Source organism: Benincasa hispida, chromosome 9 (genome assembly GCF_009727055.1).
Source record: "Benincasa hispida cultivar B227 chromosome 9, ASM972705v1, whole genome shotgun sequence".
In the NCBI taxonomy this organism is placed as follows: Eukaryota; Viridiplantae; Streptophyta; class Magnoliopsida; order Cucurbitales; family Cucurbitaceae; genus Benincasa; species Benincasa hispida.
The window spans coordinates 68,380,162-68,393,024 of NC_052357.1; the positions used below are offsets into that span (position 1 = coordinate 68,380,162).

Here is a 12,863-nt window from a genome sequence, read left to right on the forward strand (position 1 = left end):
CCCAGCCCCATTGAAGCATCATTGCAAAATAGATGTCATATAGGGTACATTAAATTTTTGCTAAATTGATTGGTTGTTTAATTGGGTAATGCATATATAACTAATATAATTAAATTGTATGGTTTCAGCAAAGTCATTATGACAAGCATTACACTAAATTTGCTTTCTGCTAATGATTAAACGACAATAATTATACGAGTTGGAAAAATACTATTAATATTGTACTCATTATTGATGACTTGCGATTCGTCCTGGTTGAGAAGTGTCCTCAAGTCCCACCAGTCAATGTAGCCTGAAATATTTAGGAGGCATATGGGTGATGGGTCAAGGCGAATGAAAAGACCCGACCATACATCTTGGTCAGCTTGTCTGAAGTTTTGGCCAAGAAGCATGAGCTTATGCTCACAACCCATGGGATCATGGAATCCTGAGAGGAATGTTTGGACAACCATCCACATAACTCAAGTATGATGCTCTAAAGTACATCTTCAATGTCCGGATGAAAGAAGAGACATCTATTCATCAACATGTTTTGAACATGATGATCCACTTTAACGTAGTAGAGATGAACAGGTCTGACATCGAAAGTCAAGTTAGCTTCATTCTGAAAACTTTACCTAAAGGTTTCCTACAATTTTGTAGTAACGTTGTTATGAACAAGCTTGACTATAACCTGACCACCCTACTCAACAAGCTACAGACATACTAGTCATTGATGAAAGTTAAGGAATACAAGAAAGAGGCAAATGTTGCGTCATCCTCTAAGAAGTTCTATAGAGGTTTGACCTCTGAAATGAAGTCTGCACCTTCTTCTTCTTCTGGCATCAAAAAGTGGAAGAAGAAGAAGGGAGGTCAAGAGAAAGTTAACCCCGCTGCTGCCCAAAAGGGCAAGAAAGCTAAGACTACAAAGGGAATTTGTTTCGATTCAACCAAGAGGGACATTGGAAGAGGAATTGTCCCAAGTTTTGGTAAAAAAGAAGAAGGCCAAGCAAAGTAAAAATGATTTGCTTGTGTTAAAAACTTGTTTAGTGGAGAATGATGATTCTGTTTGGATAATTGATTCAGACACTACTAACCATGTTTGATCTTCATTTTAGGGAATTAAGATCCCGATGGAAGTTGGAAATTGGTGAAATGACGATACTAGTTGGAACTGGGCACGTTGTCTAAGTTGTGGTAGTGGGAAGACTTTGTTTATGTTTACAAAAATTATATCTTATGTTAGACAATATTTATATAGTTCCTAATTTAAAAAGAACTTGATTTCTGTAAATTGCTTATTAGAACAATCTTAGAGAGCAACCTTTATGTGCTAAGGCTGTTAGTATCAAAGGCCATTCTTAATACCGAATTGTTCAGAACTGTTGTAACTCAAAACGAAAGATAAAAAGTTTCTTCTAAAGAAAATGCCCAACTTTTGCACCTAAGATTAGGTCATATAAATCTCAATAGGATTGAAAGGCTGGTTAAAAATGCTTCTATGTGAGTTAGAATAAAATTCTTTACTAGTATATCAGTCATGCCTTGAAGGTAAAATGACTATAAGACTTTTACTGGAAAAAATCACAGAGCCAAAGAACCCTTAGAACTTGTACATTCGAACCTTTGTGGCCGTATGAATGTTAAGGCAAGAGGAAGGTTTGAATATTTCATCACCTTCACATATGATTATTCAAAGTATGGGCATGTTTACTTAATGCAATATAAGTTTCATGCCCTTGAAAAGTTCGAGTACAAGGTTAAAGTTGAAAATGCATTACATAAAACAATTAAAACACTTCTATCTAATCGAGGTGGAGAGTATATGGATTTAAAATTCAAATACTATTTGATAGAAATGGAATTGTATCCCAACTATTAACACCTGAATACCTCAGCAGAATGGTGTGTCAGAAAGGAGAAATCGAACCTTGTTAGATATGATTCGGTCTATGATGAGTTACGCTCCCTTACCTGACTAGTTCTGGGGTTATGCAGTACAGGCTGCAGCTTATACTTTGAATTGTGTTCCATTCAAGAGTATTTCTAAAACACCTTTAGAATTATGGAATCGACATAAATGTAGTTTACGACATTTCAGGATCTGAGGCTGCTCTGTGCATGTGCTTGAGGCTAATCCTAAGAAATTGGAACCTCGTTCAAAATTATGCCTATTTGTAGGCTACCTTAAAGGAACAAGAAGTGGTTACTTCTATGATCCTAAAGATAATAAAGTGTTTATCTACAAACACTACATTTTTAGAAGAGGACTATATTAGGCAACAAAAACCATGCAGTAAGATAGTATTAAATGAGATTTCCAGCGAAACTATTGAGTATTAAATGAGATTTCCAGCGAAACTATTGAACCTTTAACAAGAGTTGTTGAAGATCCAAGTACCTCTTGTTGATGTTGGTTCAACTAGTAGGTCACATCCATCTCAACCATTGAGGGAGTCTCGACATAGTAGGAAGGTTGCGAACTTACCTATTTGTTATATGAATTTAACATAAACCCTAACCATCATATCTGATGGCGACGTTGAGGATCTATTGTCCTATAAATAGGCAATGGAGGATGTAGACAAAGATGAATAGATCAAAGCTATAGATCTCGAAAGATCAACCTGATAAGGTGAAACCTATAGGTTCCAAATGGAACTACAAGAGAAAAAGGGATGCAGATGGTAGGGTACAAACCTTTAAGGCTAGACTAGTAACAAAGAGTTATACCCAAGTTGAGGGAGTTGATTATGAGAAGACTTTCTCACCTAATACCATGTTAAAGTCTATTTGAATACTCCAGCTCATTGTCGCATATTATGACTATAAAATTTGGCAAATGGACATCAAAACTGTCTTTCTAAATGAAAATCTTAAGAAGACCATGTATATGTAACAATCAGAGGGATTTATAACCTAAGGTCAAGAGAAAAATGTTTGCAAACTTAATTTGTTCATTTATGGACTAAAAAAAGCTTTTCAATCTTGGAATATACGTTTGATACTGCGATCAAATATTATGGTTTTGATTAAAATGTTGATGAGCCTTATGTTTAGAAGAAAATCATCAACAGTTCAGTAGCTTTCTTAGTGTTGTACGTAGCCAACATCCTACTCACTGGGAATGATGTAGGTCTACTGACTAATATAAAACATATTGTGGTTGATGCCCTAAATCTCGTAGGGTCTTATAGTTTGTAATTGTATTGTACAAACATTTTATTTATGTCATAAAATATATGATGTTTTATTTCAGAATTAGTTGCATTAACCACAAACCAATAAATTAACATCTAAGGTTATCTTGTAGCTTAAACATGTATGTAGAGACATACGGGTGGGTCATGTTTAAGTGATAATCTAAATGGTTTGTAGTAAATGGATAAGGCTGGATACCTTATCCTGGTGACATTACAAGTATGACCCGCTTTGTAGATGTTACAATTGTTGTAAAGTGTTACAAATGATTGATCTTGATCATTCATGTGGAGACATGTGAGTGGGGACATTCTATACAAAGGAGTTTGTATAAAATCGGACCACGAAATGTTTAACGCCATTCATAATAGAGACTTACATTTCACCAGGATGACCATAGATAACATGATCTGAATCCTGAGTGAGTTGTGAACTCTTCCCTATGAAGGCGGTCCTTTGACTTGTATGGGTGAGAGTTGCCAGATCGCTGACTCAACAAGCCTACCATTTTGGGGATTCGTCTGATTAAGGAGTTGAGAATACAACTACACAAAAAGGAATTCACTCATTCCTTAATGTCGAGGCAAGTAGATAAATTGCTCCCTTAAGGGCTAATTCCGGGGCTTCAACAGTGTGGCGCCACATCCTCTCCTGGTCCAAAAATGGCTTAATCATAGTTGGACTATGATTTATTGTTCATTAGAGGAATCAGTGGTACATAAGGATTTAGATGTAACTACAGGGGCAAAACGGTAATTTTGGCCCAGCTATACTTACAAGCAATTTGTGAAGGGTCATTATACTGTTGATTGGTTATATCCAATGAACACAAAAATATATCTGTAATGCGAAGAGTGCAACTTTCGGTATTTAGTGGAGTGTCCGATAATTAACGAATGGAGAATAATTTAATTAAAGAGTTTAATTAATTATTCACGTACTGTTAGAGCTTCAAACTATAGGTCCATGAGGTCTCCTCGGTAGCTCAACGGGATTTAATGAGAATCAGTTTTTGGATTAATTTGAATTCACATTAAGAGTATTAATTATATATGATTAAATTAATTAAATTTTAATTATATATATGATATAATTACTATAATGTATTTGATACATTATAACATTAAATATTTATTTGAGAGAATTTAAATATTGAATATGATACAAATATTAATTATGTGAATTGGATTCATATAATTAAATTTAATATAAATGAGATTATATTAAATGTCATTGTTGAATTAAATCATATGTTATATTGTACTGAATACAACATTGAACTATGGGTTATATGTTATCACATTCACCATGTTGAAAATGATATTTTAACCTATTTAATATTTTTCAAATTTATCATAGATATGATACTATATTTCAAAATTTTAAAACCACTAGTAATCCTAGACACTCAGTCATCGTGGCCTTTACAAAGGAAAAAAAGATGATCTTCATTACTTAATGGGCTGCCTTGGCATCGTCATCACTATACATATAATAGACTGATCCGTGCTGGCGATTTAGCCATTTCAGGAAAGAATATAAATTAGCAAAAAAAGCCGCAAAATAAACAAATTAAGAAGTGAAATTCCCAGCCAGCTACGTAATTGCCATAAGTTACAGACGTGGAAATATCAATTTATTTACTCACTCAATCAAACCACCAACGTAACGGTTTCCTTCAATCTCTCTCTCTCTCTCTCTCACTCTGTACAGATTCAGATTCCCTTCCACATTCCATAAACACACGGCCATTTCAAAACTCCTCTCTCTCTGATCCAAACAATAATAATTCCCCCCTTCACTCTCCTCCTCCGCCGCCATGGCTTCTTTCGAAATCGAGTCTGAAACAGACAGTACTACTCGCAAACCAATCGCCGACGACGAAATTTCCCCAATCGAACAAGTTCGTCTCACCGTCTCCAATGAAGACGATCCTTCCATTCCCGTCTGGACCTTTCGAATGTGGTTTCTCGGATTACTTTCCTGTATTATCCTTTCCTTTCTCAACACCTTCTTCGGCTACCGAACGGAACCGCTCGTCATTTCAATGATCTCCGTTCAGGTCGCTACATTGCCGATCGGACGGTTCATGGCGAACGTCCTTCCTACGAAGACGTTTCGGATCCCTGGATTTGGAGATCGAGAATTCTCGCTCAATCCAGGGCCGTTTAATATAAAAGAACATGTGTTGATTTCGATCTTTGCTAATGCTGGTTCTGCTTTTGGTAATGGAGCTGCTTATGCAATTGGAATTGTGGATATTGTGATGGCGTTTTATCATCGGAAAATCTCGTTCTTAGCTGGTTGGATTCTGGTTATTACGACGCAGGTATTATTTGATGGATTTTCTTTACCATTTTTGCCCCTTACGAGTTACGACTCTGGTGATTGGATGAGTCAACTCATTTTGGTGCTAATTATTTATTTATTTATTTATTTGATGTTGGAGTAGGTTATGGGATATGGTTGGGCGGGTATACTGAGGAAATACGTTGTGGATCCTGCAGAAATGTGGTGGCCGAGTAGTCTTGTGCAGGTCTCTTTGTTCAGGTTTGAAACAAATGATTTCGTTTTCTCATTGACTTGGCTGGAATATCTCGAAATATCTCAATATGGTTATGCTATAATCTGTTTTTCTAAATTTAAAAACAAACCCTAGAGATGATTTTTTTCATTGCGCTCTAACTACATCAAAAATATATTTATTAAAAAAAATAATTGTGATTGAATGAATCATTAGATTTGATACCAAAAATAGTGTAGCCTAAGATGCCTCTGAGTAAAGTAAAATTTTCTTTTAGTAATACTTGGAATTGGTCTTTTTCTATGTAACCTCTCTCATCACTTGCTAAAAAAATATATATTAAAAAAATAGAAGAATTTATTACGTATCAAATTATAATTGGACAATTTCGTGGGTTGCAATGCATTTTTCCTTTTTCTTAATTAAAAAAGTAAAAAGAAATTTTCTTTTCTTTTTTCAAAAAACAAAACATTTGGTTGATTTTTCTGTTTTGTGTACTTGGAGTGGATTGTAAACTAAAAAAGAAACATTTGATTGGTTTTTCTTGTATGGTGTTCTTGAAGTGGATGGTAAATAAATATTTTTAAATATAGAAAAATGAATCAAAATATTTAAATTAGTTTGTCATTTAAATAATTTCAATGTAGTGCATACTTGCATATATATTTATATATATTTACTGGACAAAAAATTTATGTAAAGAAACTCATTATTATTATTATTATTATTAATAAAAGGAAACATCAAAAGAGCTTCAACGGATGTGTTTTAAAAAGGAAATTCAAATTATATACCCTGGGATCAATTTTAAATAAATTGTATATAATAAATAAATGCATGTACACAAAGTAATTGAATTTTTATTAGGTTCACGAACGTTTTTGTTCCCTTGAAAGACTTTAAAGAACGTTCTTTTAAACAATAAAGTACTCCAAACTTGTATTTGTTTGGCCATACGTTTCTTACCTTAATATTATATTATTCAATATATTAAACTTGCATCAAATTAAAACTACATACAAATGTGTTAGTTAATTTGAAGTACAAATTGATTAAAAGTTAGTCATTGTGTCGTGATTGACAGAGCCATGCACGAGAAAGACGAAAGTCGAATGTCAAGAGGGAAATTTTTCTTGATTGCCCTTATATGTAGCTTCTCATGGTACGTAATCCCTGGTTATCTATTCCCAACTCTGTCGACCATCTCATGGGTTTGCTGGATTTATCCACGCTCAGTCACAGCCCAGCAACTGGGGTCTGGCATGCACGGCCTCGGCCTCGGCTCCTTCTCTCTCGACTGGTCTGTCATCGCCTCCTACCTCTACAGCCCTCTTATCAGCCCCTTCTTTGCCATCATCAATGTTGCTGTTGGCTACATTGTTGTTATGTATATTATGCTCCCAATTGCATACTGGAACGCCAATCTCTACAATGCCAAAAACTTCCCCATCTTTTCATCTCATCTTTACGATGCCAAAGGTCAGATTTATAACGTTTCTGCCATTGTCAATGAGAAGTTTGAGATCGATATGGACGCATACGAGAAGCAAGGGAGGATAAATCTCAGTGTATTTTTTTCACTCTCCTATGGCATTGGGTTTGCTGCTATCATTTCTACCCTCTCTCATGTTGCGCTGTTCAACGGAAAGTGAGTGCTAATTGGTAAACTAATATCCTTCCGCTTTAGCTATTAAGTTTGGTTTTTTTTTCTCCCCTTCCATTTATAATGATTTTGTTTTTAATTTTTGGCTAACCTTGAAAACAAAAAGTTGTTTTAAAAACTATTTTTTAAAGTTACATTCTGTAAGTATTTGATTTTTATTTTTTAATTTTTGAAAATTAATCTAAAAACATTATCCACTTTTTGTTATCTATTTTTTATTGGTATTTTCAAAAACCAAACATAGTTTTTAAAACTAAAACAAGAGTCTTTAAAAAAACATGTTTTTACTTTTTATATTTGACTAAAAATCCAAATATTAGTCCGAAAAATCAAGACAAAGATGGGTAAAAAAACAAATATAACTTTTCAAAATGAAAAATCTATGGTTAGGAGACGGGTCTTAGATAGTATTTTTTTCAAAAAATCATTTTCATTTAAATACTTTTTATAAAATCTATTTAGAAATAAAAATATTATATGTTTGGTTACATCTTCTTAAAAGTGTTTTATATATAAATTTATTTATTTTCTTATATAATTAAAGTACTTATATTAATGCTAAAAGTTTTTTTTTTTTAAGTTGATTATATTTAAGTATTTTTTTCAACTAACTTATTTCACATTCTTTTTTTCAAATGTTATTTTAAGTGGTTATCAAGTACTCAACTTTTTTTTAAAGTGATTTTTTTTCATATATAAACACTTAAAAAGTTAAATCAAACAAATCCTTAGTTTTCAAAACTTCACTTGAATGTTTAAAATATCGATAGGATATAATGAGTGAAAATAGTATTTATAAATTTCATTTTCCATAATAGTCTTTTTAGTTAAAATTTAGTAGTTTTTAAAACTTAAGTTCAGCAGTGTACTTCATTTGCAAAAATAAAAACTTTTTAATAAATAGTTACTAGATTTTTAAACCTAATTTCATTGGTGTATTTGATAAGTTTTAATTATAACAAGTGTTTAATGAGTCAATTTTATTGATGATAGGTCACATCTAAAATTTATATAATTAATATATATACTAGACACGTTAACATGCACTAAGCGACAACGTTTTTCAGGGAGATATATCAACAGTTCCGAGCTTCTTATAGCGGTAAAGAAGATATACATACAAAATTAATGAAGAAGTACAAGGATATACCCGGCTGGTGGTTCCACTTGCTTCTTCTTTTGTCTATTATTTTGTCTCTTGCAATGTGCATTTTCATGAAAGATCAAATTCAAATGCCGTGGTGGGGACTCATCTTTGCTGCTGTTCTTGCTTTGACTTTTACCCTTCCGATCAGTATCATAACTGCGACTACAAATCAGGTACATCAACTTTGAGCTTTCATCCTTATTGAATAAGATCGATATTGTCAATTGATTTTGAAATGAAATTTCAAATATCCTAATATGGTATTAGAGTTCATAAAATCTAAACTAAGATTTGGCTCACAAAGAGACATCATTTCGAAAGAATATGTTAAAGATCCACATTCGAAAAATCAGAGACTTCACAATATTTATAAAATATATTAACCATTACTTTCAATGTCATTTGGTTCTCTATGTTATCTAAAATGATAGTCATTGATCATGATAATAAAGTTGGCATTTTGGAATTCAATTATTTATGATAGTGTTTGTAAATTAATATTAGAATTACAGATAAAATGTATATTATCAAGAAAACAATTATATGATTACTCTTTTTGACTTAGGTGTCTTTTGATATCTCTATTGGGTTTTTGAAAATTAATCTTATAATCATTAATTCTTTGTGTGTGATACGTTTTCTATAATCTACTTTTTACCAATGTTTTATTTAATTGTTAAAATTTGATTGAGAGTCCAAATGAAGATCATAATAGGACGAAAACTTATAAATAAAATTATTATCAAATGAGATATTACTTTATCAAATGTTGGCTTGATGAACATAACAGGAATTTTCTTTTTCTTCCTCTGCCAGTCCCCAGGGCTCAACATTATCACAGAGTACCTGATGGGTATTATATTGCCAGGAAGACCAATATCCAATGTCTGCTTTAAGACCTATGGATATATAAGCATGACCCAGGCTGTCTCATTTCTCAATGATTTCAAGCTCGGCCATTACATGAAGATACCCCCAATTTCCATGTTCATCGTTCAGGTAAACCACATTTCCATCTTCAATCATTTTCATTGATTATTGCCCTTGAACACAACGACGTATTTTTCTCAATTTTTTATAGCTAAACTATATAAAATGTGTTTGCCTGGTTGCCTGATTTGGCTGGTTTCAGTTTTAATTTTACCCTGAGCATTATTATTTCAACTCTTCATTAGCTTTGAAAATGTTAATTAAGAGCAAAATGGAAATTACCTAACTCATATACTATTGTATATTTTATTATCTATATGGTTACACACTTTCACTTTTGTCATTAATCTGTGTTTTTTGTTTTAATTTTTTTACCTCTGGCGTCTTAAAATTTTCAATTACGACAAAAATTGTCACCAAATTACTTCTTTTTAACAAATACTTGGAAACACTAAACAGTGTGGGAAGAATTAATGGAACTCAAGTACTAGTTAAACGTCCACGAGTAATATTTAACCAAATAGATCATTGACATATATTATTTTTATGAAGATTAGAAGTTGGAATCATCCCTACTCCATTTATTGTAATAATAATTTTAAAAAAGGTAATATTTAGCCATGTTTTATAATTCTCCTCCAAATTATTTTCATATTAATTTTTACCTTATATTCAACACTCAAGTACCCCGTGAGGATAATAGGTCTTTAAATTTTCAGTTGTGTTTAATAAATTTTCTTAATTTTTAATCTTGTATCTATTTTCAATTGTGTTTGATAAAATCTCATAATTTTTAATTTTGGATCTATTTGGTTCATAACTTTTATAAATACCTAGTAAATCCTTAACTTTATTTTTGTGTTTAATAATTTCCTAATATATCTATCTATCTATATTTATTTATTGAAAAATACTTCATGTTAGACTAATAGCGAAGAATACATACGCACTTGAGAGTGGACCAAATCTAAAAAAGAGAAGGGAAAAAAAAGAGTAAAGTTGTAATTTAATTTATATACTTTGAATCATACGTTGTGTAATTAATTAAAAGTTGTCACCTATTAACAATTTTCGTTGGAATTGCATCAACTACATATAGTTAAATAACGTATAATATATAGTTTGACCATATTTTATAATTCTGTTATCAAAATTATTCTGGTATATGATTTATGCTCTGTTTCTCAACCCTCAAGTGCGTAGGAACTCTCATAGCCGGAACAGTGAACATGGGAGTAGCCTGGTGGCTTCTAACTTCCATAGAAAACATCTGTCAAGACCAACTCCTCCCTCCCAACAGCCCGTGGACCTGCCCGGGTGACCGAGTTTTCTTCGACGCTTCAGTAATTTGGGGTCTCGTTGGCCCCAAACGAATCTTTGGCTCTCTCGGTAACTACGCCGCCCTTAACTGGTTCTTCATCGGCGGCGCAATTGGCCCTCTCTTGGTTTGGCTTCTTCAAAAAGCTTTTCCTAATCACAAGTGGATTTCCCTCATTAACCTCCCCGTCCTTCTCGGCTCCACCGCCATCATGCCGCCGGCCACCGCTGTGAACTTCAATTGCTGGATTATCGTTGGCACAATCTTCAATTTCTTCATTTTCAGATACCGGAAAGAATGGTGGCAGAGGTATAATTATGTGCTGTCGGCGGCGTTGGATGCTGGATTGGCTTTCATGGGAGTGTTTCTGTATTTCACTTTGACTATGGAGGATAGAAGCTTGTCATGGTGGGGATCTGATGGCGAGCATTGTGAATTGGCTAGTTGTCCCACCGCTAAAGGTATTGTTGTCGATGGTTGTCCTGTTTTCTGATATTCTTCCATTTCTTTACATTACATTTTTTTTTTTCCATTTTAGTGTTGTGCTAATTGATGCTAGCTAATGTTGTCTACATGTGAAGTTTGTTTTTTTTTTTTTTCCTTTTCTTTTATGTTCAACTTTCTAGTGCAGTCAGAAGTTAGATTATTTGTGAATCATCAATTGGAAGAAAGATCATTGTGGATTATAATAGTTGTGTTTGAGTTCCGCAAATTAATTTTAGTTTAGATAGTAAATAATAAACAATATAAAAAAAAGAAGAGTGATGATGAATAGAAAATAGTAGACACGATAATAAATAGTAAATACAAAAAGGATTTGAAATAATAATGGATAACAGGACAAATGTCTAAATTAAAAATATATTTTTGAAAATATTTAATCCTATTTTTCATTTAAAGAATGTCTAAATGTCTAAATTCTTTAATTTATCTAATTTTAAAAGGATCAATCTACCTCTCCTAAATATTATTCTTTAATCGATTAACAAAATCAAATTACAATAAAATATTTAAAATGGAATCCTATAACTATGGAGTATTTAAGATAGAATCTAATTAAGGCTCTATTTGGTAACTATTTAGTTTTTTTGTTTTTGAAAATTAAGTATATTTACAAATAATTGTATCTTATGGTTGAATGCTTAGCCAATTTTTTGAAAGCTATATTTTTTTGTTCTCAAAATTTGATTTGATTTTTTAAACCATTGATGAAAAGTAGATAAGAAAAAATTTGGAGGCGAAAGTAGTGTTAAGACTTAATTTTCAAAAACAAAAAACAAAATGGTTATCAAACCGGCTTAAAATAACCAAATTAGTTAAAACAAATTAAATATATTATTTCAATCAAATCTCTACAATATAGAAACTAAAAAAAATGCACTGTTTTTCTAAAATGAAATTTTCAAAAGGAAATTTGTAACACAAATACTTGGTATGTAAATTTTTTTGGTAAGTTTCTAAAATTGAATTTTAAAAAGGAAATTTGTAACACAAATATTGGGGTATGTCCACGAGGAGATTTAATGGTGACAATATAAAACCTAATAAGAATCAAATTAAATAATAATTTCTACCCTGAATAAGTGTTTATTAAACCTTATTACCTTATGAGTAATCCATCTATCCTATAAAGAGTGAATCCCCTTATTTTTCCAATGTGGGATTCTCAACATGCCCCCTCATGTTTGGGCTTTATTATGGACTCTAATATCATATTAGATAGTATGGGGCAGACAAGAATTACAAACATTCGAAGAAAAAACATAAACTTGTATCATTGTCTATAAATATACATATATTTTGTACCTTTAGATGTCCACTACTTGTTCTTACCATGAATAGACAATGTAGTTGTAGGCTCTCTAAAATAATTGACACTATTGAAGAAAAGTTGAAGATGAAATTTTCGCATTGGCCTTTTTGACCCTCCATGTGAATCTCCCTTTGATTGATTGAATAGTGATAAAAAAATCTAGAAAAGAAGTAGAACAAGATCTAGTCCCTCAAACATACCATATCTAAAAATTAGGCATAAATACAACAAAAATATTTTATCTAATTAAAAAGATATTTATTTCCAAGATTTCAAAACAATAGATAT

General features: G+C 32.1%; 1 protein-coding gene across 1 annotated transcript; it reads left to right on the forward strand.

Annotated features, from left to right (window-relative positions):
• Positions 1-4,999: 4,999 nt before the first annotated feature.
• On the forward strand, positions 5,000-11,414 carry LOC120086956 (oligopeptide transporter 2-like). The gene is made up of 6 exons (XM_039043771.1): positions 5,000-5,509; positions 5,633-5,730; positions 6,789-7,352; positions 8,435-8,687; positions 9,331-9,513; positions 10,641-11,414. Exons 1-6 carry the CDS (start codon positions 5,000-5,002, stop codon positions 11,253-11,255), a joined length of 2,223 nt encoding a protein of 740 aa, XP_038899699.1. The 3' UTR covers positions 11,256-11,414.
• The last annotated feature ends 1,449 nt before the right edge of the window (positions 11,415-12,863 follow it).

Excerpts from the sequence above, each read along its gene's own strand:
- LOC120086956 (XM_039043771.1), top strand. The coding sequence starts at position 5,000 with ATGGCTTCTTTCGAAATCGAGTCTGAAACAGACAGTACTACTCGCAAA. Across the intron at positions 8,688-9,330 it reads TAACTGCGACTACAAATCAG|TCCCCAGGGCTCAACATTAT; the intron begins GTACATCAACTT and ends TTCCTCTGCCAG. Across the intron at positions 9,514-10,640 it reads TTTCCATGTTCATCGTTCAG|TGCGTAGGAACTCTCATAGC; the intron begins GTAAACCACATT and ends TCAACCCTCAAG.